Genomic DNA, 26,443 nt, shown 5'->3' on the forward strand with positions numbered 1-26,443 from the left:
CCCCACGGAAGCGCTGCCGGCGCCTGCGCGCTGCCCGGCCCGGCCCCATGGCGCTGCTCGGCCGCCTGCGGGAGCGGCCCCCGCCGCCCCCGGCCCCGCCGCCCCGCCGGGCTCCGCCGCGGCCGCCCTTCTCCTTCGCCCCGCGCCGCCTGCGCCTGGGCCCGCAGCACCCGCTGCTGGAGGTGAGGCGGAGCGGGGCGAGGCGGGGCGGGGGGCAGCGGCGCGGCCGCGGGCAGCCCCCAGCTCGCCTCTCCTCTTGCAGGACGGCGACGTGCAGAGGCACCTGTACCTGCGGGACGCCCTCACGGGCCGGGCCGAGGAGGCGGAGAGACCCAGGTTCGGTGCTGGGGTTGTGGCAGCCGACAGGGGACCCCAGCGGGCGGCACCGTTACGGCCCTAACTCCGTCGCGTCTTTTCGTCTGGTTTACGGATTGCTCGCGAAGAAGTCATCGAGTACCCCGAGCTGGCAGGGTCCCGCAGGGATCACCGAGCCCAGCTCCTGGCTCCACACAGCACCACCCAAGCCCTGTGTCTGAGAGCGGTGTCCAAACGCTCCTTCAGCTCTGTCAGGCTCGGTGCTGTGCCCAGTCCTTGGGGCGCCTGTCCCAGTGCCCGACCGCCTCTGGGTGCAGAACCTTTCCCTAACACCGGCCGGACCCTCCCCTGTCCCAGCTCCATGCCGTTCCCTCGGGTCCTGTCGCTGTCCCCAGAGAGCAGAGCTCAGCGCCTGCCCCTCTGCTCCCCGTGAGGGAGCTGCAGGCCGCAATTCTTCTTCTCCCCTTTCTTCTTAAAAAGGACACAGTTAAATAAAATCTTCTAAAGAGATACGTGCAGCTTACATTAAGGCACTAATTTATATATTGAGTATGGCTGTAACATACTGTTGATGTCCTCATTTCCTCGCAGGGTGTCTGAATTCTGTTGTCACATCTCTGGGTGCTCCCAGGTCTTTGACACCCTGGAGGGCTATGAGCACCACTACAACACGCTGCACAGGAATGTCTGCTCCTTCTGCAAGCGCTCCTTTCCTTCAGGGCATCTCTTGGATATCCACATCTTGGAGTGGCATGACTCACTCTTCCAAATAATGGCCGAGAAACAGAACATGGTGAGTCTTCCACTGGATGAGTCCTGTGGAAGTGGCAGTTGTCCTGTGTGTGGCGGGAGGCTGGCAAGGCAGTAAGACTGGGAAAGCCACATTAACTTCTAGTTTTGCTCCATTCAGACATTATGAAGGAGGAGGGGAACCCACCAAAATGATCCTGCATCCCCCATACGTTGCCTTTGCCAGTGATGTCCTTTTTTCCTGTCTTTCAGTACAAGTGCTTGGTAGAAGGCTGTACAGAGAAATTCAAGAGCAGCAAAGACAGAAAGGATCACTTGGTCACCGTTCACCTTTATCCTGCTGACTTCCGATTTGGTAAACCAAAGAAAGTGAAGAGGTAACTGCTGAATTGCAGTATCACAACTGGCTTTCCCACGTAGAGGTAGTGTTGTGCTTCTCTGCTGGTTTGCTCCCTTTCCAGAGTAAGCAAGTTTTTACCTTATAAGACTCAGAAATTAAGTTTTCTGCCTTATCTTAATGTTGAAGTGTGTCTTAGTTCTCTCATGCTTTCTCGAGTTTAAATGCAAAGTCCAACGTCTCTCTGCGTCACCTTTTGCATGTTTCCTGCTTTATCTGCAGCTCTTTGAGATATTCCACTCAGAAAAGTGTGAGTAGAGCATAGGGAGCCTTTGTAAATTTAGTGGATGGTTTTCCCAGCTGGCTGCTCATTTCGAGCGCTGCATTTACTACAGGGATTAACACAGGGACTGATATTGCTTAAAACCATCGTCAGTGACCTGGATGATGGGGTGAAGAGAAAATTCCTTTCCTGCCATGGGGGTGCAGCCATGTGATGGGTGCCCAAAGGGACAGGGAGCCTGGGTCTATGGAGTCTTTCAGCGCTTGCTTGGGTGACCTGCTCCAGTCACACAGTAAATCCTGTTTGAGGCAGAGGATTGGACTAAAGGCCTTCAGAGGTCCTGTCCAAGCTAAGCTGGGAATCAAGCCTGTGAATAAGTTATGCTTTATGGATAGAAGAATAAAACTTAGGGACTAAGCTGTGTGCTATAACGCAGCAGTGCTAAATACTTTTGCTTAGCTCTCAAGCAGCTTTATGACCTCTGTGGGTGTTTTGTGTAGCCAAATGTCTTTCATGCAATAACTCACAAAAGTCTGACTTGACCTGCTTTATAACTTCATCATGAAATACCTTTTGTTTCCTTTGCTCTGGGCTCACATGGCATCTGCTGAGAAAGGATACAAAATTTTGTCTCTGCAGTGGCACCAAGCACATGAGCTGTCCCACACAGCAGGGTGCAAGTGTGCCAATGGATGTCAGCATGGAGACTTCGGAGCAATTCCAAGTGGACCCCATGGAAGTAGGGCCCAGTGAGAGCATGGAGATCCCTCAGCCTGCAGCCAGCCCCAGCCCTTCAGTGCCAGAGAAACGACTCTATAAATCCAGGTCTGTACCACTTGCCTTCACAGGCAAAAATTTCCAGGGTTGGAACCGTACCATCTTAATTTCATACTGCAACACAGCTCAGGGTGTCTCTGTATTGAAGATAAAAGAGGTAATATTTCCGTTTATTTTTTAAAAGCCCTTTTTAAAAAAGAGAAAAGCATAAGGAATAAAAAGTGTGTGTATGCTGTGAAAGCCTTGTTAGCAAGTTGTTTCTGTTACTCTGCCAGCCCATGATCTCTTCCCAGAGTACTGCAGAATGGCATGGGTCTGAAGGTAATTCTGTTGGAGTCTAAGCCCTAAAGTATTCAAACAAGTTTCCGTCCTGCTTTGTAGCACTTTCCCATCCCAGCTGACCCCGGGCCAAGCTGGTGTGTTTGGCTGTAGCTTTCTGGACTCCCATGCAGTCACAGGACAAGGTATAAATAAAGTAGGTGAACACCCTACTTACCTTTTCCAAGGCCAGATCAGCATTGCTGTATTTTCTGTTTTTTAGATAAAAGCATTACAGAAAATTGAATCTGAACAGGCTAATACTGCCTTGACTTGATTTCAAATCACCTTTATCACTTACTGTAAAATCTACACACAGTAGCAGCATGTGATATGATCCAAAGGTCACTGAAGCAGTGTGTCACCCTCTTCACAGCACCTGGATTATTGACATTTTAGTAACAGTGTTAATGGTCAATATAGTTCAAGTATCCTGGTCTCGGCACCAATAGTTCCAGGTTTTCCTTATACTATTCCAGCTAGCAAAGGGATACTTTGTTCTGAGTTTGCTGCATCTGAGACAGGCTCGCAGTCTGGAAGAAGCGTGGTGTGCCCACAACTGTGCCAGAGTGCCACACAGGGACCTCAGCTCCCTTGCACTTTCATTGGCATTTGCACTTTGCTTTGTCTGTGAAATTATGCTGTTTCACAACTCTAAGTTGTGAAACCAAGTCTGAAAGTGCTCACCAACATGCTACAGCCTACTGGGTCTGCTTTTGACAGTAGCATGTAATGGTCTATGTGACAGAAAACTGTGGCTTAACCCCATTCCATGGGGTTAAGGTGATGCTAACTGGCTGACAGAGTGACATTTTAAACTCGACTGCTTTTTCAGGAGTAACAGGTTATAAGCAAGGAAGAAAAGCTGTCTTGAATTTGACATGATGCTCCTGGTCATAAGAGGCTTTGCTGAAAGGCCTCACTTTTACTGTTGCTTCTGCTCTTCACAATCATACACCTCCACAAAAAAAAACACTCTAATTGCCCAGTGGCATAATACATTTTGTAACAGCTTGTACCTGCTTGTGAAGAGAGAGGAGAGCCCTCCAGCACATAAATGAAATGTGCAGAACAAATGGAAAAGAAGACAGTATTTCCCCCATATTTTGAAATAGGCTTTGGCGATTTAGAAATTTTGCTTTGGTGTCTGTGATACCTTACTTTTCCCATCCTGGGTGCTGGAAATAACGCAAGGCATAAAACATCCCAGTGATCCTGTGGGAGGTGGGGTGTTAAGGGATGGGCATGGGTGTTGGGAAACAGGCTGGCTATAAGCATACTGAGAGCTTGTCCAAGCGAATCAGTGTGCAGCCAGACCTTTGCACTAGCAACTTGTATCCTACAGAGCTCCTGCAGTGCTTAATGTGCTGGCAAAAGCTGAAATAAGTGACTGTTTCTGCAAGACTTCCTAACACAGGCTGCAGCTGAGCCCTGTGCTTCAAGTCTTACTCTGTGCAGCAGTCAGTTCTGCACTGATATCAAATAAAGATCACTTAACTCATTCAACTCCAGCACCGTTGCCTTGCATTCTTGGGCTAAGCCAGCTTCTCATTTTAAAGCATGACCGTTCCTGATAATTGAATGGTCACAGCAGGACCTCTGCCGATACACAAAGAGCAAAGATCTCACAAATGCATGTTAACAGATGTCTCTCTTTCCAGGGTCCCATCCACAATTTGCTTCGGGCAAGGTGCCACCCGGGGATTCAAAGGCCCAAGGAAGAAAGTCTGAAGCACTAGAGATAGTCACAAGATGAAAAGACACCAGCTGCCACCACCAGCAAACATTATCGATGGTGCCGTGGCCATGCAGGAATATTTGCAGTCACATGCAAGGATCCACTCCCTTACAGGAAAGTGGAAAGGAGACAACAGGGGTTGTGCGGTTTGGGATGCATAAATATCTTGGGAGGTGCTTTGCTACAGTCCCTTTGTGTCTGCGTACCTCATCCCTTTGAGAGGATTTCTGAGCAGAGCCATGCTTATGTTCATCCTCCATGAGCCACAAACCTCTCTTCTCTGATACCCCCAAATCCAAACTACAGATAAATTTGTCTGCCTCTGTGCTGCTGAGTTGTTGTGTCTCAGCAGCAGCAGGACTCCTCTGGGTAGTAGCAGCTTTCTAGACATACCTTGCCTGATCTTGGTAAATGATTTTCTGAGCTCCAGACAGTCACACAAATTGCACAGACTTAATCGCTGCCAAAAATGCAGCAGGGGTAACACAGAGAAACATCCACTGTATGCCCTCTTCTAGGAAACGCCTGCATCCTCCCAGCCCCATCAGCTGGCCTGCTGGATGAGTATCACATTCCCCTACCAGCCTTACTCACCTGCAGGTGAGGACTGTGTTTGTATGGAGCAGTGTCTGAGAAGGGCTGTTGGAGTGGCTTAGGGCTGCGCTGCTCCTGCGTGAAACCATGCATGCAGAAAAAACATTATATTTGCCATACCTGTATCTTCTGCAGTCTTGCCTTCAGTGTACTGAGCAGAGTATGTCTGAAAGCCCCTAGATAACAAGGCACAACACTTTCACAGTCTAGCTTACTTTTTGTCTGACGTTTTCTAGCATTATTGAAAGATCATGGTGCAAACAGCCCTGCTGACAGCATATGGACATGGGGTGGGGTGAACTTTGGTTTCTTGTCACCAGTTGCTAGCAAAAAGTTCCAGCCTGCAGCAGAGCACTGCAATGTGGAGGTGAGAGTAAAGGTGCTGTCTTGCAATGCAGGTGGAGCCAGAAAGACAGAAGGAACCTTTGGCCTTTGCCCCAAATAACTCCAAAATCAATTGATGATGGAGATGATTTTTCCAACCATAAAGAAAAAAAAATCACAGGAGGTCGCTGGTATGGCGTTTATCCAAGAAGCTTAGGATCTGTAATTGCTTTTTTTCCTTCTCTCCTCTCTAGAAGGAACAAAGGGCAAAAAAAGTCTTTGAAAACTTCTTGCAAATAGGAGCAGAGAGCAATTTTTAAAGGGACATAAGTGATTTCCTTGTGAGTTTTAAAATGTTTCATTCTGTTTAAAACAGCTGGTTTGTCCAGCTTTAATCCTTGCTCCTCAGCTACAGCAGTCCCTGGCCAACAAACCCACTGGAGCTGAGTAGAGTGGAGGGTTGGAGGGAAATGTGGAAAGGGAGGGCAGGGACAGAGTGAAGGCTGTGCAGAGGGAAGCACAGGTGCTGGGAGGGACAAATGGGATGGAGGATATTACAGAAGGAGGGATGCCACCCCACATCTGGTGCCTGCCACCACCCACAACTTCAGCAGTGCAGCAGGCACCATGCACTGCCCTGGGGCCTCCAGCAGCAGAGGCAGGCCATCAAAAAAAGCACGTCCCAAAGCAGGAAGCCCCTAATGAGATATTTCCACGCTGAGATAATTGAAAATGTTAAGTCCCTGAGCCTGCAGGCTCGGGTGCGCTGAGGTATGAAGATCACACGGGAGAAACCAAGTCTGCTGCTCAGTGCTCCCCATTGTATGTTTAGCTCTGAAGCTTCCATCTGGAAACATCTTTCTTCATTTTTTCCCAGACTCTTAAGTGCCTGAGTGTCCACCCTTGGTCTTAAAAATATAAGTAAAAATCATAGTCACAGACTCTGGGTTCATTGCTGCCTCTTTTGGGGGGGGGATCAGCTTTTTGCAAAGTCCAGGGGCCAGCCTTTCCTGGGTGGCTGGTGCCGTTGAGAAAACTTTATTTCAAGCAAGGAAGTGAAGGGCATGTGGTGTGACCCCCGCTTAGCTTTGGCATCCCTGGCATGTCTCTGGTGGCACACTACCCTGTGGCTGGTGGCTCTTGGAGCTTGGTTCTTCCATCCCTCGCCCCCAGCTCGCTCCTCCCTGGCAGTGCTGCTGCTGGGGATGCCAGGCCTGCAGGGCTGTCTCCAGTCACTGGAGCCATCAGTGGACTTGAGATGTGGGCGGGTGCCACCCTGAGGTCTTGCAGCCTTCAAAGACGGAGATCTTTCCAGCTCCCCCTACTTCGCCAGCCCGGGAGCCCTGTGCTGCAGAAGACAGGTCTCGTGAGGCCCCAGCTGCAGTTCAGGAGCAGCCAGCAAAGGAGGGACCTGTCGGAGAGGGTCCAGAGGAAGCCACGAGGACGATCAAGAGGCTGGAGCACCTCTCCTTGTGAAGACAGGCTGAGGGAGCTGGGATTGTTCAGCCTGGAGTAGAAAAGGCTCCAGAGAGACCTGATAGCAGCATTCCAGTGCCTAACGGGGGCTACAGGAAAGCTGGAGAGGGGCTCTTTGTCAGGGGGCGTAGTGACAGGACAAGGGGGAATGGCTTTAAACCGAGCGTAGGTTTAGGTTAGATAGTAGGAAGAAATTCTTCACTGTGAGGGTGGCAAGACACTGTCCCAGGCTGCCCAGAGAGGCTGTGGATGCTCTACCCCAGCAGTGCCCAAGGCCAGGTTGGATGGGGCTCTGGGCAACCTTGGTCTAATAGGAGGTGCCCCTGCCTGTGGCAGGGTTTGGAACCGGATGGGCTTTAAGGTTCCTTCCAACCCAAACCATTCTGTGATTCTATTCTATGAATCTTGGAGGTGCTGTCTCTGGCTCCAGCACTGCCCAAGTCCAGCACTGCAAGAAGAGGAGGTGGTTGAGCAGCTTTGGCTTGCTGCAGAGGTTTTATGCCCCAGAAAATGAAAAGAAAAGAAAACAAAAACCCAACAAAGGAAAAAGCAGCCAGCTCTAGGCTTTTTCTCCTCCCAGTTATTCTGCCTCATTCACAAGCTGTACCCGAGGGTCAGAGCAGAGGACAAGCCCCAGATTCACCACTTCCACCCAATGCACTAAAATGGCAGGATTGCCTGCTGCTCACCTGCTACTCGCCTGCTGCTGGCGCCCACCAGCACCATCCTGCTGCAACAGGTGGGAGATGGCACCAAAATCCCGCTGGGATTCAGGCACAAGGTGAGCAGGAAGCTCTGTCACGTGCAGGAGGTGCTGCTGAGGAAATGCCCACACACTCGCAGCCTCATGCACTGCTCCAGGCCCCAGCAGCTGCTAGCTCAGCCATTACAGTGGCAGCAGTCCTGGCAGTGCTGTAGCCACTGAAGCCATGTGCAGCACTTGGAATAACGTGGACAAAATGCAGCACGTCCACCATCACCTCCCTGGGGCTTGGGGTGCGAGCCACAAAACACAGGCCCACACCGCACCACTGTGTGCTGGGACGGACCATCTCAATGCCCTGCTGGTGGCCAATTCCTTTCTTAAAACACCGACGACCCCCTTCTGTACTGCTCACCCGCCTGCGCAGCAAAGCCCAGTAGTGCACGGCGGGGTGCAGCTGCAGTGGCACATGGTGAAGTGCATGTGCCCCAGTGTGCAGGTGTGCAGGTGCAGCAGTGCAGGGCAGGGTGCACCGGCACTGCTTCCCCACGGAGCACCAGGGGACACGTGGCTGCACCGCACCTGAGGACAAAGTGCGGGGCGAAGGCCAGGCGCGGGCAGAGGCAGCCATGGCTCTGTGCGGCGCGGCCGTCCTGCTGGGCACCGCTCTCCTCCTGCTGGCCCCCGGGGGCACCCAGGTGAGCCTGAGCCTCTGCGGTGCAAGGAACCCTGATGCGAGGAGCCACTGCCCTCATGCGTGCCCCCCTCTCTCCTGCAGGCTCTCGACGGCCCCGTTGGGGAGGATGTGGACGTGAAGCTGGATCTGGTGAAGGAAATGTAAGAAATATCATGGCACCGCTGTTCAGGGGGGTGGCGATGGATCTGGCTGGGAAAAGCAGCAGGCAAAACAACACCCCCAAGCATAAGGCACCTCAGGGGGAATGCACTGCTCTCGCTGCGTGCGATTTGCCAGCCCCGCTGCCCCACATGCTGCCTCTGCTCTCCCTTCCAGCCTCCTGGGTCGAAGAGCGGTGGAGCCACCAGAAGAAGGTGAATGGGCCAAGGATGCTGGAGCAGGTAGCATTGTCTGTCCTGGCAGCGCCCAGGCCTTGTGCCACCGCCTTGGCCACTTACAACCTCTGCTCCCCCCTGCAGGGTCACCCCAAGTCCAGGCGGGACCGGAGGAGGACCGCGACCACCTCTACCACTCTGTAGCGGAGGCCGAGGCCGAGGAGCCTGCTGACCTCGGGAAACCCCTGGCTCTGTCCATGGAGGTGCAGAACGGCCCTGAGAAGGACCGCGACCACCTCTACCATGGCTGAGTGGGACTGTGGCCCTGCCCGGGCTGCAGACGAGAGGCTCTGCCCTCCCCAGTAACCCCCCAGTAAAACCTCTCCGCACTCCTTATCCTGGTTGTCTCCTCGTTTCTGCCAGGAGCACAGTTCTACAGTTCTATACCATCCGGGGGTGTTTAAGGAAAGGTTGGATGTGGTACTTAGGGGCATGTGGGTTTAGTGGGTAATATTGGTGGTAGCGGGACAGCTGGATCAGATGATCGTGGAGGTCTTTTCCAACCTTAATGATCCTATGATTCTGTACCACAGCACAGCCCCAAAATTCTCAGTTTTGGGGAACCTCGACAGGCTGGGAGGGGGCTCAGCCCATCACCCCGGTGCGGTGTGGGGATCTCAGCAAACCCCAACACTTCCCAGCTTGGGCGGGCCCCTGCCTGGCTACCAGCAAGGACACGGATGCTGCGGCAGCACCAGGAAAGCCTTTTAATAGCGATGTCGAACTCTCTGACAGGGATCGCCTTGCCCAGCGCAGAGGTAAGCAGGGTGATGTGGTGCTGGGGGCAGGGTGTACGCCCAGCTGAGGCACACGGGTGACAAACGGCAGCCGACACCTGTGCCATCGCAGCTCAGCTGTCAGTGAAGTTCGCTTTGCGCTTTTCCACAAACGCCGTCATCCCTTCCTTGCGGTCATCCTAGCGGAAGAGTAGAGGTTGGGGGGGGGGGGAGGGAGGCCGTGGCCCTGCTCCACCCGCACAATGCACCCAGGGCCGGCCCCACGCTCACGGTGGCAAAGGTGGCGTAGAAGAGCCGCTTCTCTGTCCTGTTCCCCTCCGCCAGTGTTGTCTCAAAGGCTGGGACAGGGGGAGAAGATGGGGACACCGTGCAGCCAGCACCTCCCACGGTGCCCCCTACCCCTAAAAACCCATACCAGCGTTGACAGATTCCTTTGCCATAGCCACCACCAGCTTGGAGTTGCCGGCAATCTTCTCAGCACAGCTGATGGCCGCGTCCAGCAGCTTGTCCACGGGGAAGACCTTGCTGACGAGACCTAGGGGACAAGCAGGGAGCTAGCAGCAGGGTTGGGGGAGTGTCGCCGTGATGCTGGCCTCACCCACATCCCTACCTGCTGCCTTGGCCTCCGCCGCCGAGATCCGATCCCCAGTGAGCACCATCTCCATGGCCAGCGACTTCCCCACCGCCCTGGTTAGCCTCTGCGTCCCGCCAGCGCCTGGGGAAGGGGTGCTAGGCACAGCGGGCGGGGACCCCCAGCTGTCCCTGCCCTGTCGAGGGGGCTGCGTGACCCGCGCTCACCTGGGATCGTCCCCAGCAGGATTTCGGGCTGCCCGAACTGCGCCGTCTCCCCAGCGTAGATGATGTCGCACATCATGGCCAGCTCACACCCGCCGCCCAGCTGGCCACACAGCAGGGTTAGCGTGGGCGCGGGGCGTGTGGCGGAGGGCACGCGGGGACACAGGGACACTCACGGCGTAGCCGTTGACAGCGGCGATAGTGGGCTTCCGGACGGTGGCCACCCGGTCCCAGCCGGCCAGGAAGGCGCCGCCGTAGCACTGCTGGAAGCTTTTGCCCTGCATCTCCTTGATGTCGGCGCCGGCTGCAACGGGAGCAGGGGCGGTCGGGGCGCGGGGACCCCGAGGCGAGCAGGGCGGGGAGGCGGGCGGCGGCGCTACCTGCGAAGGCCTTGTCGCTGCCGGTGATGACGATGGCGCCCACCTGCGCGTCGGCCTCGAAGGCGTCGAGCGCCCGCCGCAGCTCCGCCATCAGCCCCTCGCAGAGGGCGTTCAGCGCCTGCGGCCGCTGCAGCCGGATCAGGCCCACGCTGCCCTTGGCCCCCGCCTTCTGCACCTGCAGGAACTGGAAGGGGGGCCCTGCCCGCGGCCCCGTAACCGGTCACGCCGCCGTCGGCGGCAACCCCGCGCCCCCCGCCCCGCTCCCAGCGCCGCGCCGCCCGCCGCCATTTCGAGGCGACCTTCGGCCGGCGCGGCGCCCCCTCGCCCCGCGGGGCGCTCCCGGTGCCCGGCTCACCGGCGCTGCTGCAGCCCCGCGCCGCCGGCAGGGGCCGGCCCGGCGGGAGCGGGACGGGGCCGGGGCCGGGGCCGAGCAGGCGGCGGGCGACGGCGGCGGGGCGGAGCAGCGCGCGCACGGCGGCGGCCATGGCAGCGGAGCGCGGCGGCGGACGGCGGCCGAGGCCACACCCCCCGCCCCCGCCGAGCGCCCGTTGGCCGGCGCGGCCCCGCCCCACGCCGCGGAGCGGAGCGGAACCGGCGGCGGCCCCGGGCCCGGTGAGCGCGGGGCGCGGGCGGGAGCGATCGCGCGCGTGCGTGGAAGCGCGCGGCCGCGGCGGTGCACGGCGGCGACGCGCGGGGGGGGGGGAAGGAGCGGGGAGCGCGCACCCGCGGGCGTGATCTGGGCGCGGGCACGCGGCCCGCGCGGCGGTGCCGGCAGCCGCCCCTCGGGGCCGAGCGCCAGTCCGCACGTGGGCGCGCCGGAGGGTGCGCGCTGCCCGTGCGCGCGCACGCACGTGCAGGACTCAGCGGGGCGCGCGGGCACGCACCCCGTGCGCTGCTGCGCGTGGTACGCCCGCACGCCCCTCGAGCGTCGCGTGAGCGAGGGCGCGCGCGCAACCCCGGCACGCTCTGCACGTGCTCGCAGCCCGGCCCTCCCTGTGCGCAGGTCCCGCGGGATGAGGCGGCGCGTGGCGTGGTGCTGGACGCTGATGCTGCTCGCCGCCGCCTTCTGCGACGTGGCCGCCGGCAAGGGTGGGCGCGGGGGCGCCCGCGGGTCCGCACGGGGCAGGGCGCGGGGGGCTGCCCGCAGCCGGCCGAGGGCCCTGCCCCGCTACGGCGGGGCCCTGCGCGTCGCGGCGGCGGCGGCGGCTGGCGGGGCAGCGGCGGGGGCCGCGCTGCAGCGAGCCCGGCTGGCCGGCGGGCCTGACGACGGCATTGAGTACCGCGAGGGCAACGGGACGGCCGGCGCGTGGACCTCGGTGGCCCCGGGCTGGGCGGCGTGGGGCCAGGTCGCCTCCTGGCTCTGCCCGCTCGCTGCCCTCCTGCACCGCTTGGTGGCCTGATCCTGCCCACCCCCCAACGAGGACCAGACACCTGTACCTGGCCAGAGGTGCCCCCGCTGTGGGGCAGGACCCCACAGAGCCCCGGGCTCACGGCCTCGATGCGCCAATGCTGAGCCCCACCGCCTCAGGTGCCCCTGTTTGTACCACCCCTTCGCACGTTGGATTCTCGATGTTTCGGCAGTGACAGCGCAGCAATAAAGCCAGGCAGAAAGTACACGTGACTGGCTGCGGCCCAAGCACGGAATACGGGATGGGTGGCACAAGCTGAGCGCCATGGGGCAGCCGAAGCCCCTGTTCCAGGGCCACAGTGGTTTTATCTGGGGCTGGAGGTTGCGACTGCAGTGTTTGGTTTCTGCTGGAGGCACCCTCTTCCCCCAGTCCTTGCGGGGTGGCCACAGCCATCCCTGAGGCACCTGATCCCCCACAGCAACAATACAGGGCAGTGCCCATGGCACAACCCACCCCCGCCCCCCCCAGCCACACAAGTTCCAGCAAGGCATAGATCAACAAAAGCCGCTTTAATCATACCCCCATGCTGCCAGGGTCCGCCTCCCTGCTGCTGCTGCTGAGATCTCTGCGCCCCTTGGTGAGCCCACGCTGACCCCATCCCTCAGTCCAGCGTCACCTTGCCCAGGCGTCCGGCACGGAAGGCACGCAGGAACTCATAAGCAGCAGCTGAGTAGTTGAGCATCGTCACGTTGACATTCCCTGGAGAAGGAGGCAGCGGACATGAAGGAAGGTGCCAGAGGCTGGTGCAAGCCCTCAGCAGAGTCCACAGCCCTACAACCCCCCGAAACCCAAGGACCATAGAGTGCCCCACACTCACCTGTTCCCGTGAGCACCTTCACCTTCTGCGTCTTGCCCAGGATGAGCGCCACATGCTTCAGCACATGCCCAATGTCGTCACTGGCCTCAGGCAGCCCATAGTGCTGCACGTACCTGCCAGAAGGACGTGGCTGCCACCCGGCCCGGCACGTGGCTGCGCCTCAGGGTGCCTCCGGCTCCTCCCCATCTCCGCGCCATGCTCACCCAAATTGCTGCTGCCTGTTCAGCGTGTACAGCAGGTAGTCAGCCATGATGTCCTCCCCGACCAGGTGGTCGCGGATAGCTCCTGGAAGAGAGGGCAAGTCCCAGCACCTTCAGCCTGCCTCAGCTCTGCGCTACGGCAGCCCCGCTCCCAGCCCTGTCACCTCTCCCTGCACCCATGCGTGGCCTGTGGACACTAGGCCAGACACAAAGCCCTCAAGCGTTGGCTGTGGACAATGGCGCTGCTCTGCCCAGTGGCCAGCGCCAGCTCAGGCCCTGAATGCATCTTACCACACAGTGCCAGCTTCATGCCTGTCTCCACGTCCCCCAACTTCAGGGGCAGCACTCCAGGAGTGTCCACCAGATACATGAGGGGCGTCTCACAGACCTGCAGTGGGACGGCGGGGCTGTTACACAGGCAGGGACACGTGGCCCAGTAATTAGCAACACAGGCTCAGGCAGGGGTGGTGACACCACTAACAAGCTGAGCTCTTCATTGGAGTCTTGCTGCAAAGTAACGGGGTACCTTGACAGGCTTCTGAGGACAGCAAGTGCACAGGCCCTTCCCCAAGGCCAGCACTCACCCAGCTGGCAGGGAGAAAATGGACAGTACCTGAATTCTGGTCAGCACTGCCTTGGTGACACCCGGCTCGCCACCGACTGCGGTGGCTTTTCCTTTGGGGAAAGGAGAGAGTGAGGGAAACAAGTGACTTGCCTCGGCACGGCAATGCCAGTGCCTCCTTCCCACGCCAGAGAAATACCCTTTCTGAGGTGCAGCCTCCGCAGCGAGTTGATGAGTGACGACTTGCCCACGTTGGGCACACCGATCACCATGATGCTGTACTCGGCGTTCTGGAAGCAAGGAGGATACACGCAGGCAGAAGCCGGTTACCAGCCAGCTACACCTCAGCAGCCACACAGAAGCAGCCCAGTGTTCGCCGGCACTTCCAGGCGTGCAGCACCCTCTCCTCAGCGGGAGAGGGAGGTGCCTGCAGCCCTGATTCCCTGGTCACCCACTTGCTGGTGCCGCACTGAGACCGCAGGCCCAGAGTGACATTGCACACGTGCTTGCAGTCTTGTCTCTTCTTACCTCGGCCCTGTGGTAGCGGGGGCTGCTGTCGATGAGCTTGGCAACCAGGGGGACAATCTGCAGGGAAGCGGGGAGAAGGGCTCTCACTTGGGGCCAAGGAGAGGATGGGGCACCTTGGCCAACTGGAGCCAACCTTGGAGGCGTGGGATGCCGTGAACCAGCGATGCTGGTCACCAGGCATGCTACTACATGTCACCTCCCCACAGCATGGCGCAGCGGGGAGCCACACTGGGGCTGCTGTCCCGTTACCTTCTTGACATTGTTGTCCCGCTGGCAATCAGCAAAGACAACGTGCAAACATCCCTGCTGCTTCAGCTGCTCCAGGACTCTCTGTGGAGACAGAGGCACTCCTGGCACCGTCCTGCAGTGGCCCCACAGGACCCTGGCCAGCTCCAGCACCCCTTGTGCTCACCGGCTGCTGGCGAGGGTCGGCCAGGTCCATCTTGTTCAGAACCAGAACGTGTGGGCGGATGCCCAGTGCCTCCTGCAGCATGGGGTTACGGCCTGACAGCGGGATGTGCACGCTGCTAAGGTGAACGACCGTGTGCTGGCAGTGGGGGCAGATACCGGGGAAAACAGAAGGGCTGGGGGGGGAGAGGAGGGTCCGGGGGCCAGTTTGGGGGTTACAGGGCTTGTACAGTGGGGGGGGGGGGGGGAGGGTTAAGGGACTTGGGCCAGGGCAGCGGGGGGCGATAGGACACGGGGCGAGGTGCCGGGGAGGGTGCCGTGGCGGAGGATATGCGAGCGTCGTGCACCTCGACGAGGCAGTCGGCGCGCCGCAGGGAGCCCCGCATCTGCCGCAGCCCTGGAACGCAGCGCCGGGTGAGCGGCGGGACGCCCGCGGAGGGGCTCGCCCGCCGCCGGGCCCTCACCTTTGGCCATGTGCCCGGGGAACCAGGAGGCCACGTCGCGGCCGCCGAAGTCGAAACGAGCCCGGAAGGCGCCGGGCCCCGAGCGAGGCCCGCCCGCGGCGGCGGCGGCCGCTCTCAGCGCTCCCGCCCACCCCGTCATGGCGGCGCGAGCGGCGGCGGCGGGCAGGCGAAGGAGGAGGCGGGGCCGCCACCGGGGGCCGGGGCCTCGCTCCGCTCCGCCCCGTCCCTCCCCGCCCCGCCCCGCTCGTCGCCGTTCTCCCCTCAGAGCCATGGCGACGCCGCGCCCTGCCGAGCCTGCGGCGGGGGGCGAAGCCTCGGCGGCGGGGCCGGGCGGGGCCCGAGGGGCGCCCCCCGCGGTCCCCGCCGCCCCCCCCCCGCCGCCCGCCGCCGCCCCCCAGCCGCCGCCCGCCCCGGGGCCCGCCGCGGAGCCTGCCCTCCAGCCTGCCCTCCAGCCCGCCCCGCAGCCAGGCCCGGCGACGGCCCCGCTGGACGACACGCGCTTCATGATCGCCGGCACCAACTGGTACTAGCGGCGCTGCGGGCCCCGCGGGGCCGGAGGGGGCCCCCGGCGGCCCCGCGTTCAATAAAGGAGGCTCGGATGGCAGCGGCCAGGCGGGTTTTATTGCCGGTCGGCGGCTCGCGGCAGCCGGTTGAGTCGGTCGGCCTCCCGCCAGCCCGACAGCAGCGCCCCGTGCGTGGTGGAGTAGAAGGTGCGGTGGGTGGCCTCGCCGGCGAAGAGGAGCTGCAGCGGCTGCGGGGAGGCGGGAGGTGAGCTCCCCAGCTGCTCCTGAAGCAGCTCCCCCAGGACCCAGAGGCCTCCCATCCCCGGGGTCCGGCGTGGGGAGGGGGGGGTGCCCCCTCGCATGCACAGCCCGCTGCGCAGCTCTGCGGGGAGCAAGAGGCAGGCGCCTCTGTACGCCTCAGGCACCGCGGCAGAGGCCCAGGAGGAATACTGCGTGGCCTGAGGATGCCGGAAGGTGGGTGGGGGGAAGCTGCACGTCCCCAGAGTTTATGGGAATGGGGTACCCCCCCTCATCCCTGAAGCTCGGCAGGAGGACTCGAGCATCGTGGACTCCTGAACAGAGCAGAAGCCGTCTCCCTGTCCTTCTTGGGGTGCCCTGTTGCCACCTGTGGCCACCCATCCCCACGCATCTCCACCCAGTCAGAGGAACAGCACCAGGGTGGCTGTCCCATGGGTCCCATACACCCGCCATCTGTAATTATCCTGGGTAATTACAGGGTATTACCCTGGGGTCTGACGCATCCTCAGGCAGAGGCTGGGCCAGCGCATCGATGTCATCCCCTGAGCTGCCAACAGCCACGTAACTGTAGGAGCCCCGGGTGTAGGGTGCACTGTGCCACTGGGACCGGAGCATGCTCCGGGGAGCAGGCAGGCGTGGGTTCCCTACACACATGGGGACAAAGCTGAGACCTGTCCTCCCAGCACCACTCTGGGTGTCGGGAGAGCCCCCCAGCCTTCTGCCTAAGCAGCCTGGGAGTTCTTGCACGGAGATTCAGGGGATCTTCCATCTCTGAAGGCAGTCACCCTGGCCCCACTGGGCGGCAGCGGGTAGGGGAGCAGGTACCTGTCAGCGTGCGGAGAACGCTGGTCATGGTGCGGAGAACCTCTGCATCGCTTAGCGTCTCCATGTACTCCGCCTCCTTCCCAGCAATGAAGCCACAGAGGACGTGTCCGAGCCTGGGGGAGGGAGAGGAGGGCACCCATCAGGACAGCAGGCGATGGGGCTGGATCCGCGCAGGCAAGAGCCCTCTCTGCCCTGGGAACACCACCATTCCCACTGTGCCGCAGCCAGAGCTGACAGCAGCTCTGTGAAGGCTTGGTGCCACAGATGGGACCGAGATGCTCATTCATGTTGCCCTGAAGGTGCCCAAACATAGCACTGCCTGCCAGCACCGCAGAGATGCCGTGGTGTGGGGCTGAAGCGCCCAGCCACATACTGCTCTGGTGGCTGGAGGACCACAAAGCCGATGAGCTTCTTGAACCAGCTGGCCTCCAGGTCAGTGCTGGGCTCTGCAAGGGGCGACTCGTCCTCCCACACCACTTCCAGGAGCTGCTGCTCGGGCTCCCAGAAGGGCTGCTCAAACTCCAGGAAGATCTTGTTGTTGGTGCCGAAGCCCAGGCGGCGAATGGCCTCTGCTTTCCGCTTGGGCAGGGGGGGCTGGAAAAAGTCCTGATGGTGTTCTTTGAGGAAACCTACAGAGAGAAGATCAGGCAGCTCCTTCCACTGCAATCCGGCTGCTCACTGAGCCTGGGGTAGCAGTGGGGCTCAGCAGGGTGATGCAGCAGTCAGGGAAGGGAATAGGGCCCCAGTGCTTGGGTTCGGGATGCTTCCTCCTCGTGGTCCGTGGGAAGGGGAGGCTGGGAAGGGGCTCAGGCCAATCCTGCCCATCTTCAGCCTTGCCAGCCAGCAGCAGCGGACAGGAACATCCCCTCGTGGTGTGGGGCAGGGACTGGGTACCAGGGGATGGGCCCGGCAGGGAATCGGTGGTCTCACCCAGCGGGACGGTGATGATGACGTGGTCAGCGAGGAAGGAGTCACCGTCCTCGCACTCCACCCGGACGGGGAAGGTCCTTGCCACATCCCCCTTCTCACAGAAGGACCCCTGCCACTGGATGGTTTTCACTGGCTTGTTGAGCAGGACGGTGCCCTCAGGCAGAGCTGCGAGCATGCGGTCCGGCAGGCTGCTGTAGCCGCTGTGGGAGAGGATGACAGCAGGGGTGCCTACCTTCCCCGCTTGGTCACCCTGTGTGGGACCCCACCAGGGCGTCCCCAGCGCTCCCCTCTGCTCCCTGCCCCACACTTACCCCGGGAAGGTGCAGTCCAGGCCGGGCAGCGAGGTGTACTCCCCAAAGGACCCCAGGGCCACCAGGTCCATGCTATGGGTGCCGCTGATGCAGCACTCCAGCTTGAGACAGGTGCTGAGGATGGCCAGCCGGAGCCGCTTGCTGTCCTCATTCTCATCCCAGGCGTGGGCCAGCCGGGCGAGCTCTGCCCGCAGGTACTGCCCCACGCCGGCAGCAGGCAGCTCCTTGGCATGGAGGAAGGCCTGGGTCGAGCCCAGCAGCTCAGCGAAGAGGGCGCGGGTGCTGCTCACCAGCTCGGGGCTCAGCACCTTCCCCGAGCTGCCGTAGGTGACGCAGGGCAGCAGCGGGTGCCCCCCCGCCTCCACCCGCTGGTTCTCCTCCTCGGCAGCGCCGGGCCCCAGCAGGCCCCAGCAGGAGGCCAGGCGAAAGACGGGGTTCCCCTCCGAGGGCCCGTGGATCCAGTGCGCGCCCAGCTCCGCCAGCCCCGAGGCTGCAGGAGGGGGACGGGCTCACCCCGGGGCTCCCGACCCCGAGCACGGAGCCGCCCCCCCCCCCCCCTCCTTCCCCTCCCCCAGCGCCGTGCTCCCCCCGCTCCCTACCGAAGGGGCGGCTCCAGATGCGGCCCCCGGCGCGGCTCCCCGCCTCCAGCAGCCGGACAGCGCCGGGGCCCTGCAGCCGCTGCGCCGCCCCCAGCGCCGCCAGCCCCGCGCCCACCACCAGCACCCGCCGCCCGCCGCCGCCCTCCATGGCGCCCGCGCCGCTTCCGGGGCCACCCCGGATCTGCGTGGCCACGCGCCCGTGAGAGAAGGCCCCTTCGAGCAATTGTTATGATTGTTATTTTGTTCTGTACGTGCGCGTACGGGTGTTGTGGCCTTTAACCGTCTCCGCGGCCTTGCAGCAAGCAGCGGGGCGGGGACACGCAGAGCAGGAGCAGGCGGCTTGGCGGTGGCATCGCTGTCGGCCGGCCCCGGGTTCCCCGCGTCCAACCCGAGCCCCCCCTGGGCTGCAGCCCGGGGCTGGGGCCCCTCCTCGCATCGCCTGTGGCAGCCGAGAAAGGCTTGGCTCGATCCATCTCCTCTGTGCCACAGCCAGGGGCTGCGCTCGGCCGCCAGCCTCCCCGTGTCCAGGTGCAGCCGGCCTGCTGAGCCGGGTCCCGCTCTACCGGGGCCTCTCCATCAGGGCCAGGATGTGGCTGTAGAGGCGCCCGGGGGCGTCCAAGCCCCAGATGAAGTCCCAGTGGTTCCAGTCGGCGATGTGCACGTAGGAGACGACGTGGGCGATGCGGGGCAGCAGCAGCTGCACGTCCCTCCAGTCGACTGCCCAGTCCTCACCCCCTGACCACACTGCGGTGGGCACCGGCATCTTCTCCAGCTGGTAGGAGGGAGGTGTCTCCTGGAGAGACGCAGACACGTCTGAGAACCCCCACAAGCTAACCCAGCCCTGCAACACCTGGGACAGACTCGGCGTGAGGCTGGAGGTGGTTTTGGATGGGGACATCCCGTGGGATGAAGGCAGGGGGGCTTCCCCGGCCCCTGCCCCTGCCACCTGCCCACCTCCCTCCTCCAGACACCAGCGCTGCAGCCTCCTCCTACCTGGTGGTATATGGCTTGGTTTTCACTGCCATAGTCAAAGGCTTTGAAGTCTCCTGAGATCATCACCTGGGAGGAGAGGACAAAACTGCAGTGAGATGCGCAGTGGGGCCTCTGAGCGCAGCTGCAAAAGTCCCGCATCGCAAAGCCTCCTTGAGGGACTACTTTGCAAGAGGGTGCTTGGTGTTTCACAGTGGGGTAGCATCCCCACAGAGCCAGACCTTCCTCTTGTACAGGGGTGGTGATTTGACCTCCTGTCCAGAGCTGCCAAGTTCACAAAGCAAGGGGTTGCACGTGATTTGGTGCTACCCTTGCACCTGTGCGACCCTCCTCGCCAGCAGTGTTTTGTGTGCACGGGGTGCTGCGAGAGAACTTTGTGTTGGTGACTTTACTTCCACACACTCAGTGTCCTTCTGCTCTCTTTCAGGGAACCTACCTGGGCCCAGTGTATCATGTTTTTGACAGATGTCCTGTCAGGATAGTGGGCTGTGTATACATCCAGCCGGGTCTGCAGGGAAAAACATTCAAGATATCATTCCTTGCAAATAGTTAGGAACTAAGACAACAGTTGCCAGACAATGCATTTTCCAAAACAGCCGCTGCTGAGTTGTGCTGCCTGTAGACTTGGGTCAGGTTCAGAAATATAATTTCCATTAAATATCAATTGCTCTGGCATGGCTCTGGTGCTTCCTTGCGCTGCCAGGAGGTGCGGCATGTCTCCTGGGGACAGGCAGTGCAAGTGCAGAAAGCCTGGGGACTTCTCCTTTTGGGGTGGCAGCAAGAGGGGTACAGAGGCGCACATACCGTGTTGAGGTTCTTCTCATTGTAGCCTCCCAGCAGGAACAACAGGGTGGCGCAGGGCTTGTGCAAGACTGGGTGCCTGCACAGGTCAGGAAGAAATCTCCAGAGCTTTCTCATTCGCAGTGAGGCATCCGTTTGGCCCAGCAAGAGCTGGGGAAACAAAGGGCAAAGGTAACTGCTTGCATTTCCCTTTCTGCACCCACCCCTCAGCCTGTCTTCCACAACCCGGCTGGCCAGAGCCCTGCGGTGTCCCCACGAGCTGTCCTGCGAGGGGACGTGCCGCACAGGGTGCCTGTGGGAGCAAAACCCACTTCCCTCTACCCTCCTGCCCTGCTGGGATGTGTGCAGGTCGCTGAAGGTTGTGCTGCCCATGTGCTGGTGGAAGGCACGCTGGGGAAATCGATGTTGTCGCCTCTTCTCTTTCACTCCACCTCTCCGGTGGGCTGAAAGCACTGGATTTGTTTCTCACTGTCATTAAAATTGAGCTCAGGGGAGTAGAGTAGGGACCAATCTCATACCTGAAATATCTTGAATTGTCTGTCAAGCAGGAACGACATTTTCATAACTGGACTTTTGGCGTGCTTAATTATCACTGCAGGAGCCAGGGCAAAAAACATTTTGACTTTCTGAGCCAGTTCTGGCATGGATGAAAGTGCTATGAATGCTGAGAAAACAGAAAAACAATATGAGACTTGTTGGTCGTTGTTCAGGTGCTTACTCTGAGGGTTCTTGTGGACTCACTGCCTACATGGGCATAGCTGACGCTAGCCTGAATTAGAAATGTGGCATGCTCCTCCTTTCTGTTCAGCGTTAGTGCCATCCAAAAGGAGACAATGTCTTTATTCCTATGGTTAAAAGTGGCTGATGAAACGCTTTAACAACTCCACTAATGGGAAGTCCTGCCCCATTCACCAGGCAAGGAGGACAGTCCTGTCATCTTCCATAAGCCACTGCTAAAAGGTATCATCATCACTGAGGTCCTCTCATACCTGTGGTGGCCTAGCTGGTGAAAAAAAAACAACACTGTGTGCTTCATCAGAAAGCACAAACGGTGACCTCCATGCAAAATGCCTCTGTGTTTGGTGCGGAACACTGCAATTTGATTTTCTGGGCTGAAATTTCATTTTCAGGAGCTTACTGAGGTCACCAAGAAATTTTCCTACTGCTCTGGAGCATGCTGGTCCTCCCAGTTCTCCTGTATAGAAAGCACTGCTGCTGAGGGACTCCTCACTGCAAGAGACCTTCTGGACATTGCCCTCCTGTGCCTGCTCGGCTGTCCACAAAGATGGGACCTCTGTACACTTCCTGCTCACATATGGAAAAAATATTGTTTTCAAGGTGGTCCAGGCCATGCCTTCCCTGCTGTGGAGAGAAAGGTGATGTCCAACCCTTTCTAACACACCAATAGTGGCACCCTGAGAGTAGCCCACGTAATATATCTGCTTCTGGCCAGTCTTCCGCAGAACAAAGTTGATCATTGCTGGGAGGTCATACATAGCCATTTCATGGAAACTGCAATACAGGAATAGCATGTCAGTTACAAGGTATATATACAGAAGGCTTTGACATCTGAGGGTAATCTTCCAGTAGAAAATTCTCATGGTCAAGGAGAGCTCTGTGGTGGGTGGAACTACACGAGGTCCAATGGCATCTCTTCTGCCAAGGCCTCATCCTCCCTTGAAAAGGCTTAGTCCCACCATAACCGTAGTTAGGAAACTGTGCAGTCCCCAGCCAGCAGTGCAACACAGCATTTCAGGTGCGACACATGACAGCTCTGCAGACCCACAGCTGGCTCTGCAGGTCAGGGTGCCAGCACCTGCTCTGCTTCTTGAGAGTTCCTGCCCATGTGTCTTTTAGAGTGATATGGTGAAATGCAGACCTACATTATTAGCTTGTCTACTGCAAGCTGGTGTCTCCACAGGGTGGAGACCTATGGAGGCTGCAGCACCCCACTGCCCGGAGATGCTGGCACCATATCACAAGCTGGGTTTGCACAGGTGTCTCCAGCCTCCCTGCCTCCAGCCTCCACTGGGAGGCCTGGGGGAGGCCATGCCTGGGACTATACGCTCTGACTTGCCTGCATGGAGGCACCCACCTCTGCCCGGAGGTTAGTGACAGACGGGAAAGTTTGCCAGCTTTTGTAATCCACTCCAGCCTACCTGAAATCCCAGAATTCAACCTGATCAGTGGAAAGATGCTGGTGTCTCTGGGACCAGCGTGTTCCCCGACTGTTTCCCAGCCAGACGTCATAGCCAGAGTCTGCTAGTATGAAGCCAAGGCTGTTGTTAGACAGATTTTCAACCCAGTTGCTGCCTTCACCGAGTAGCCCATGCTGAAGAAACACGACTAATTTGGGGCCTGGATTTGAAAGAGAAACAGCATGTTTCATTGAACCAGAATCCCTCTACTTAACCCAAATTCAGGCTAAGACAGCCTCCTCGTTGCATGGTCAGACAACATGCAATGCATGTTGTTACGACATCTCCTGGAGAAGAGAAAGCCTGGAGAAAGACATCAGATCAGGGACATTAGGAAATCTCTGCTGTAGTTGTCTTGTGGCTATTATCCTGGTTGTCTCAGGCTGGAGAGCTGCTGTCGTCTCTCCCAAGTCTTTCTGACCCAACATGCCCATCCCCTCAGCGCCATAGCCACGGGCAGCTCACAGCAACCATGTAAAAGCTCAGGCCTACAGGCCTGTCCCCGGGATAGTGCAGATTCCAAAGTCACAGATTTAGGAGGAAAAAGTAAAACTAAATTATCCCAAGATATGTCTGCGCCCTCTGAGCCTTGAAGCCAAGTTGCTGCTTGATACAAAAGGTTCCCATGCTACACTCATTCTTCCCTTTGCTGGCTGGCAAAACCTTGGCTGCAAATTGGAGAAGTGCCATGGATTTGGTATTTTAGCTTTAGCAGCACATACTCCCTTAGCTGGATAAATTTCATCCCTTCACACAGATCTCAGGTAGCTGATCATTGGGTTATGCTTCTTTTGCTGGCTTTCTTGCCATACAGAACCATACCTCCGTTTCCAGGCTTTTCTCTCCCATGAGGAATTCTGTTCAGTCTGACGTAGTAACCGTCACGAGTCAGGACTTCGTACTCCTCACTGGGGTACCCTCTGTAGCAGATCATTTGGCTCTGAGAAAACAAAAAACAAGGTGGAAAAACCGATCAAGTGTTTGACAAGACCAAATGCTGAGGCCTACAAGGGATGAGGAGGCACGGGCAGTGACTGAGCAGGAGTGGGGCTCCTCAGGGCCGGGAGGCAGCAGGGCCCAGCTGCAACATGCGGCACGTGTCTTTGGATTCCTCCAAAAGTGAGGGCTGAAAGCAAAAGGGCTTACTGGCTCCTGACACTAGCAGTAAAACATGTCATGTCACGCTCTGAGCCAGCTGGCGGGGCAGATAAGATCGTGGGCATATCCATCCTGCAGAGCTGGGCTGACTGGAAGTGCCTCTTGTAGAAACAGGACAAGCTCCGTAGGATTTGTCACAGGAATCACATGGCTCTGCCAAAGCTTTATCTATGCTGAAAATTCAACAGATTGGGACGTTTCAGTCCAGTGAAATCAAGCCTACAGATTGCCACGCTTGCATTTTCACATGGTTGCTGGAAGAGGCTGATTTCAGCAATTTCATTGCCAAACTCCTGAGTGCATCTAAAGGTGCAGCCTGCTGGATCTGCAGTGCTGGCCCAGCTGGGAGTGGGGCCAGCAGGGGTCTGGATGCAAACCCCTGCCCTGGTGCCTCCAGCCCAGGCCTGGTGTGCTGGCGAGCCTGTGCCTGGTGCAGCACCACCGGCGCTGGCTCCATTTTAGGCTCACTTGTGGGGTTTTTAATTCCTGGCTGAACTCCAGCCTTATCAAGGGGCATGGGAGAATGCCAAACTGTTTGAACAAGGAGAAGAGGAGTGTGCAAAACTTTCTGCCCTCAAGGAAGAAATCTGATCCAATCCGCATTGTGATTACTGCCTCCTCTAACTGACCTGCTTATAATTGCACTTAATGCTGGGAGGAAAAAGATTCATTCAGGAAGCAGGGCTTGTTAATGGTGTTTTTGAGGCAACATAATACTACTCAGCTGTACAAACCCAGCACACGCAGCTACACAAGCCCTCTCCACACACCCTCCATCCCTCTGCAACCCTCTTTCCCCTAGCTACACATCTGCAAACCTTCAGACAGAGAGGAAATTCAGGCTTCTCCTGAACTTACAATATTCATGAATGTCTCAGGATTTGCACCCTTTGTGTGCTCGATGACATCTTCTGAGTTTGCAGCTGCTTGTGTCAAAAACAAGGTTGCAATGAACAACCACATCTTGCACCTGTGTAAAATATTATTATATTATAATTATTCATTAATAACTGTATATCCGTAGATCACAAATGACAGGCTGTGCTGGGGAAGAAAAGGGGGTTTCCAGCTCCAGGTTTCATTTAGATTTCCTGCAGGGCTCTCCATGCTTCTCCACACAGGCTGGATCGGGTACTGGGCAAGACCCATTTGAAGTTTTAATCGTAAAAACATGATGTAATGCAAGTACTAGGGTGATAGAAAATGCCATTGGGCCAATTGTCACATGGAGGGAATTAATACTAAATAAGAATTTGCACTTTGAAAGAAACACATATCTATACTTTTGCTGTTTCGTTACTGCTTAGCTTTTGCACACAGAAGCCACCAAGGGTCCCATGAACTGAAACTACTAGAGACTTGTAGGAAGACTATTTATTAAATAAGTGTTGCCTGAAAAAAAAAAAAAGGAAGCTTTTTGATACCTTAGAATCTCTTGCCCTGAACAAAGATATATTCATAACACAGTTAATATTATACGTGATTTCTAATGCTTTACCAGTCTCTTAAAAGTTAGAGTATAACTTCTACTCAGTCACGTGAGCTGGAAATCTGTTTTCTCAAATCACCAGCCATCTGTTTTCTCTCTACCTTCCTTCGTCCTCCCCCCATTGGGTCTCCCACACCGTGAGACATACCTGCCCTCTGAAATATTCCCAGTGTTCACAGTAACTCTCTCTATGTTAATACCAAGAGACAAGTTACTGAGAAAAAAAAAAAAGCAGTCAATGCTTTTTCACCCTCAGGATAGCTCCAACACAAACCTGAATTACAGTGAAATACATTACCAGGCAGAGCCCACTGTCGTATCTGATCAGGCTGGTGGTGGGAATGGTGGCAGCTCTACCAACACCAGCATTAAAAGGAGCGTGTTGTGTCAGAGCCCTGCTACGTCGGCACCACACAGGACCACACCATGTGTCCTCCAATTAAGGGATGTGAGCATGGGTCATATCTTTGATAACTTCCTCCACTTGGTCTTGTGGTCATAACTCTCAGGCTTGCAACGGATTACGTTTTCAGAAGCAGCTGAGGTGATGCAGTAAGGAATTTCAGCTATGGAATTTCATCTTAAGCTGATGATAGCCACAGTAAAAAAACATCCAAATGTTTCATTTGGAAAAGGTCATTTCCTCACTCCCAGGTGCCCATGGGAATGCCTCTTAGAAGGGGTTGTGGAGAAAGGAGAAGACTCAGGCTGCTCTCACTGCCTGTGCGCGCAGTTCTGAGTCCCCATGAAATGGCATGGGCAAACAGCAGCTGTGTCTGGCTCTCTACCAGATTCATGAGGCCACACAAGCATGTTGACCTCTCCATAGGCACAGGAGTGGCAGGCCAGACTTCATTGGCTGTGTGGGTGGGAAACACCAGGCCATTACAGTATCCTTCACAAGTGGCAGCGGCCCAGGCAGCCTCCACATACCTCCTAGGCCCAAGCAGTATTGTATTTGCAACAGGCAACTTGCAAAACCTCTGTAATGTTCTCTGGGAAAGCACTAACCTTAGCATCTTGCCGATGGACTGCAGAGAGAAGGAGAGTTTGTGCAATGCCTCTGTTTGGCTGAAGCGATGTGTATTACACAGAGCAAAGGTGCTCTTTCTCCACCTGCAGCCCATGATGCTACAACCTGCGCTTTTCTGTAGCTGCTCGGTAGCCACCCAAGAGTCCAAGCCTTTGGCTGGCTACCAGGTGCTCTGCTTACATGTATATTTCCTGGACAAGGATTAGGTTGACTTCTAACATTCATACCAGCCATAGTCCAGGAGCAGTCTGTGAGTTGTGAAACACACTCAGCCGACACACTTCTTCAAAACACGCACAGGTTACTCCATCCACAAGACTGATTTTCTATCAGTGCTCAACACTGACTTAAAGGAGCTATGT

At 57.7% G+C, this 26,443-nt stretch overlaps 6 protein-coding genes across 11 annotated transcripts; 2 read left to right on the forward strand and 4 right to left on the reverse strand.

The window, feature by feature from the left end:
* The first annotated feature begins 22 nt into the window (after window positions 1-22).
* Window positions 23-9,022, forward strand: ZNF511 (zinc finger protein 511). 4 transcript variants are annotated; one of them, XM_067000654.1, is made up of 10 exons: window positions 23-182; window positions 263-336; window positions 907-1,108; window positions 1,318-1,442; window positions 2,325-2,510; window positions 2,844-2,937; window positions 4,442-8,313; window positions 8,394-8,452; window positions 8,628-8,695; window positions 8,771-9,022. In XM_067000654.1, exons 1-7 carry the CDS (start codon window positions 48-50, stop codon window positions 4,517-4,519), a joined length of 894 nt encoding a protein of 297 aa, XP_066856755.1. In that variant the 5' UTR covers window positions 23-47; the 3' UTR covers window positions 4,520-8,313; window positions 8,394-8,452; window positions 8,628-8,695; window positions 8,771-9,022. The 4 variants fall into 4 exon arrangements, with proteins under 4 accessions (XP_066856755.1, XP_066856754.1, XP_066856756.1 ...); XM_067000653.1 differs by having other exon boundaries at window positions 8,628-8,692; XM_067000655.1 differs by having other exon boundaries at window positions 8,628-8,665.
* A 348-nt stretch (window positions 9,023-9,370) lies between these two features.
* ECHS1 (enoyl-CoA hydratase, short chain 1) lies at window positions 9,371-11,117 on the reverse strand. The gene is made up of 8 exons (XM_067000652.1): window positions 10,954-11,117; window positions 10,599-10,796; window positions 10,395-10,522; window positions 10,222-10,321; window positions 10,034-10,138; window positions 9,839-9,958; window positions 9,694-9,761; window positions 9,371-9,602 (listed from the first exon to the last, which is right to left on the reverse strand). The coding sequence occupies exons 1-8, from the start codon at window positions 11,081-11,083 to the stop codon at window positions 9,537-9,539; spliced, it is 915 nt and encodes a 304-aa protein (XP_066856753.1). The 5' UTR covers window positions 11,084-11,117; the 3' UTR covers window positions 9,371-9,536.
* On the forward strand, window positions 11,095-12,212 carry SPRN (shadow of prion protein). Its single transcript, XM_067000657.1, has 2 exons — window positions 11,095-11,210; window positions 11,602-12,212. Exon 2 carries the CDS (start codon window positions 11,612-11,614, stop codon window positions 11,996-11,998), a length of 387 nt encoding a protein of 128 aa, XP_066856758.1. The 5' UTR covers window positions 11,095-11,210; window positions 11,602-11,611; the 3' UTR covers window positions 11,999-12,212.
* A 289-nt stretch (window positions 12,213-12,501) lies between these two features.
* Window positions 12,502-15,125, reverse strand: MTG1 (mitochondrial ribosome associated GTPase 1). The gene is made up of 11 exons (XM_067000651.1): window positions 14,987-15,125; window positions 14,853-14,919; window positions 14,527-14,629; window positions 14,364-14,444; window positions 14,115-14,171; window positions 13,786-13,876; window positions 13,638-13,699; window positions 13,316-13,412; window positions 13,028-13,109; window positions 12,825-12,937; window positions 12,502-12,706 (listed from the first exon to the last, which is right to left on the reverse strand). Exons 1-11 carry the CDS (start codon window positions 15,123-15,125, stop codon window positions 12,609-12,611), a joined length of 990 nt encoding a protein of 329 aa, XP_066856752.1. The 3' UTR covers window positions 12,502-12,608.
* Window positions 15,126-15,585: 460 nt separating this feature from the next.
* Window positions 15,586-18,575, reverse strand: PAOX (polyamine oxidase). 2 transcript variants are annotated; one of them, XM_067000642.1, is made up of 7 exons: window positions 18,413-18,575; window positions 17,814-18,303; window positions 17,503-17,702; window positions 16,946-17,201; window positions 16,573-16,685; window positions 16,234-16,391; window positions 15,586-15,737 (listed from the first exon to the last, which is right to left on the reverse strand). In XM_067000642.1, exons 1-7 carry the CDS (start codon window positions 18,558-18,560, stop codon window positions 15,606-15,608), a joined length of 1,497 nt encoding a protein of 498 aa, XP_066856743.1. In that variant the 5' UTR covers window positions 18,561-18,575; the 3' UTR covers window positions 15,586-15,605. The 2 variants fall into 2 exon arrangements, with proteins under 2 accessions (XP_066856743.1, XP_066856744.1); XM_067000643.1 differs by lacking the exons at window positions 15,586-15,737; window positions 16,234-16,391; window positions 16,946-17,201 and having other exon boundaries at window positions 17,206-17,702.
* A 60-nt stretch (window positions 18,576-18,635) lies between these two features.
* Window positions 18,636-25,469, reverse strand: LOC106030647 (lipase member M). 2 transcript variants are annotated; one of them, XM_048069325.2, is made up of 10 exons: window positions 25,347-25,469; window positions 24,418-24,529; window positions 23,224-23,341; window positions 22,363-22,561; window positions 21,606-21,715; window positions 20,722-20,867; window positions 20,207-20,353; window positions 19,839-19,910; window positions 19,406-19,471; window positions 18,636-19,205 (listed from the first exon to the last, which is right to left on the reverse strand). In XM_048069325.2, exons 2-10 carry the CDS (start codon window positions 24,520-24,522, stop codon window positions 18,972-18,974), a joined length of 1,197 nt encoding a protein of 398 aa, XP_047925282.2. In that variant the 5' UTR covers window positions 24,523-24,529; window positions 25,347-25,469; the 3' UTR covers window positions 18,636-18,971. The 2 variants fall into 2 exon arrangements, with proteins under 2 accessions (XP_047925282.2, XP_066856748.1); XM_067000647.1 differs by lacking the exon at window positions 25,347-25,469 and adding an exon at window positions 25,197-25,248.
* Window positions 25,470-26,443: the final 974 nt, after the last annotated feature.

Source organism: Anser cygnoides, chromosome 7, assembly GCF_040182565.1.
Source record: "Anser cygnoides isolate HZ-2024a breed goose chromosome 7, Taihu_goose_T2T_genome, whole genome shotgun sequence".
Classification (NCBI taxonomy): domain Eukaryota; kingdom Metazoa; phylum Chordata; class Aves; order Anseriformes; family Anatidae; genus Anser; species Anser cygnoides.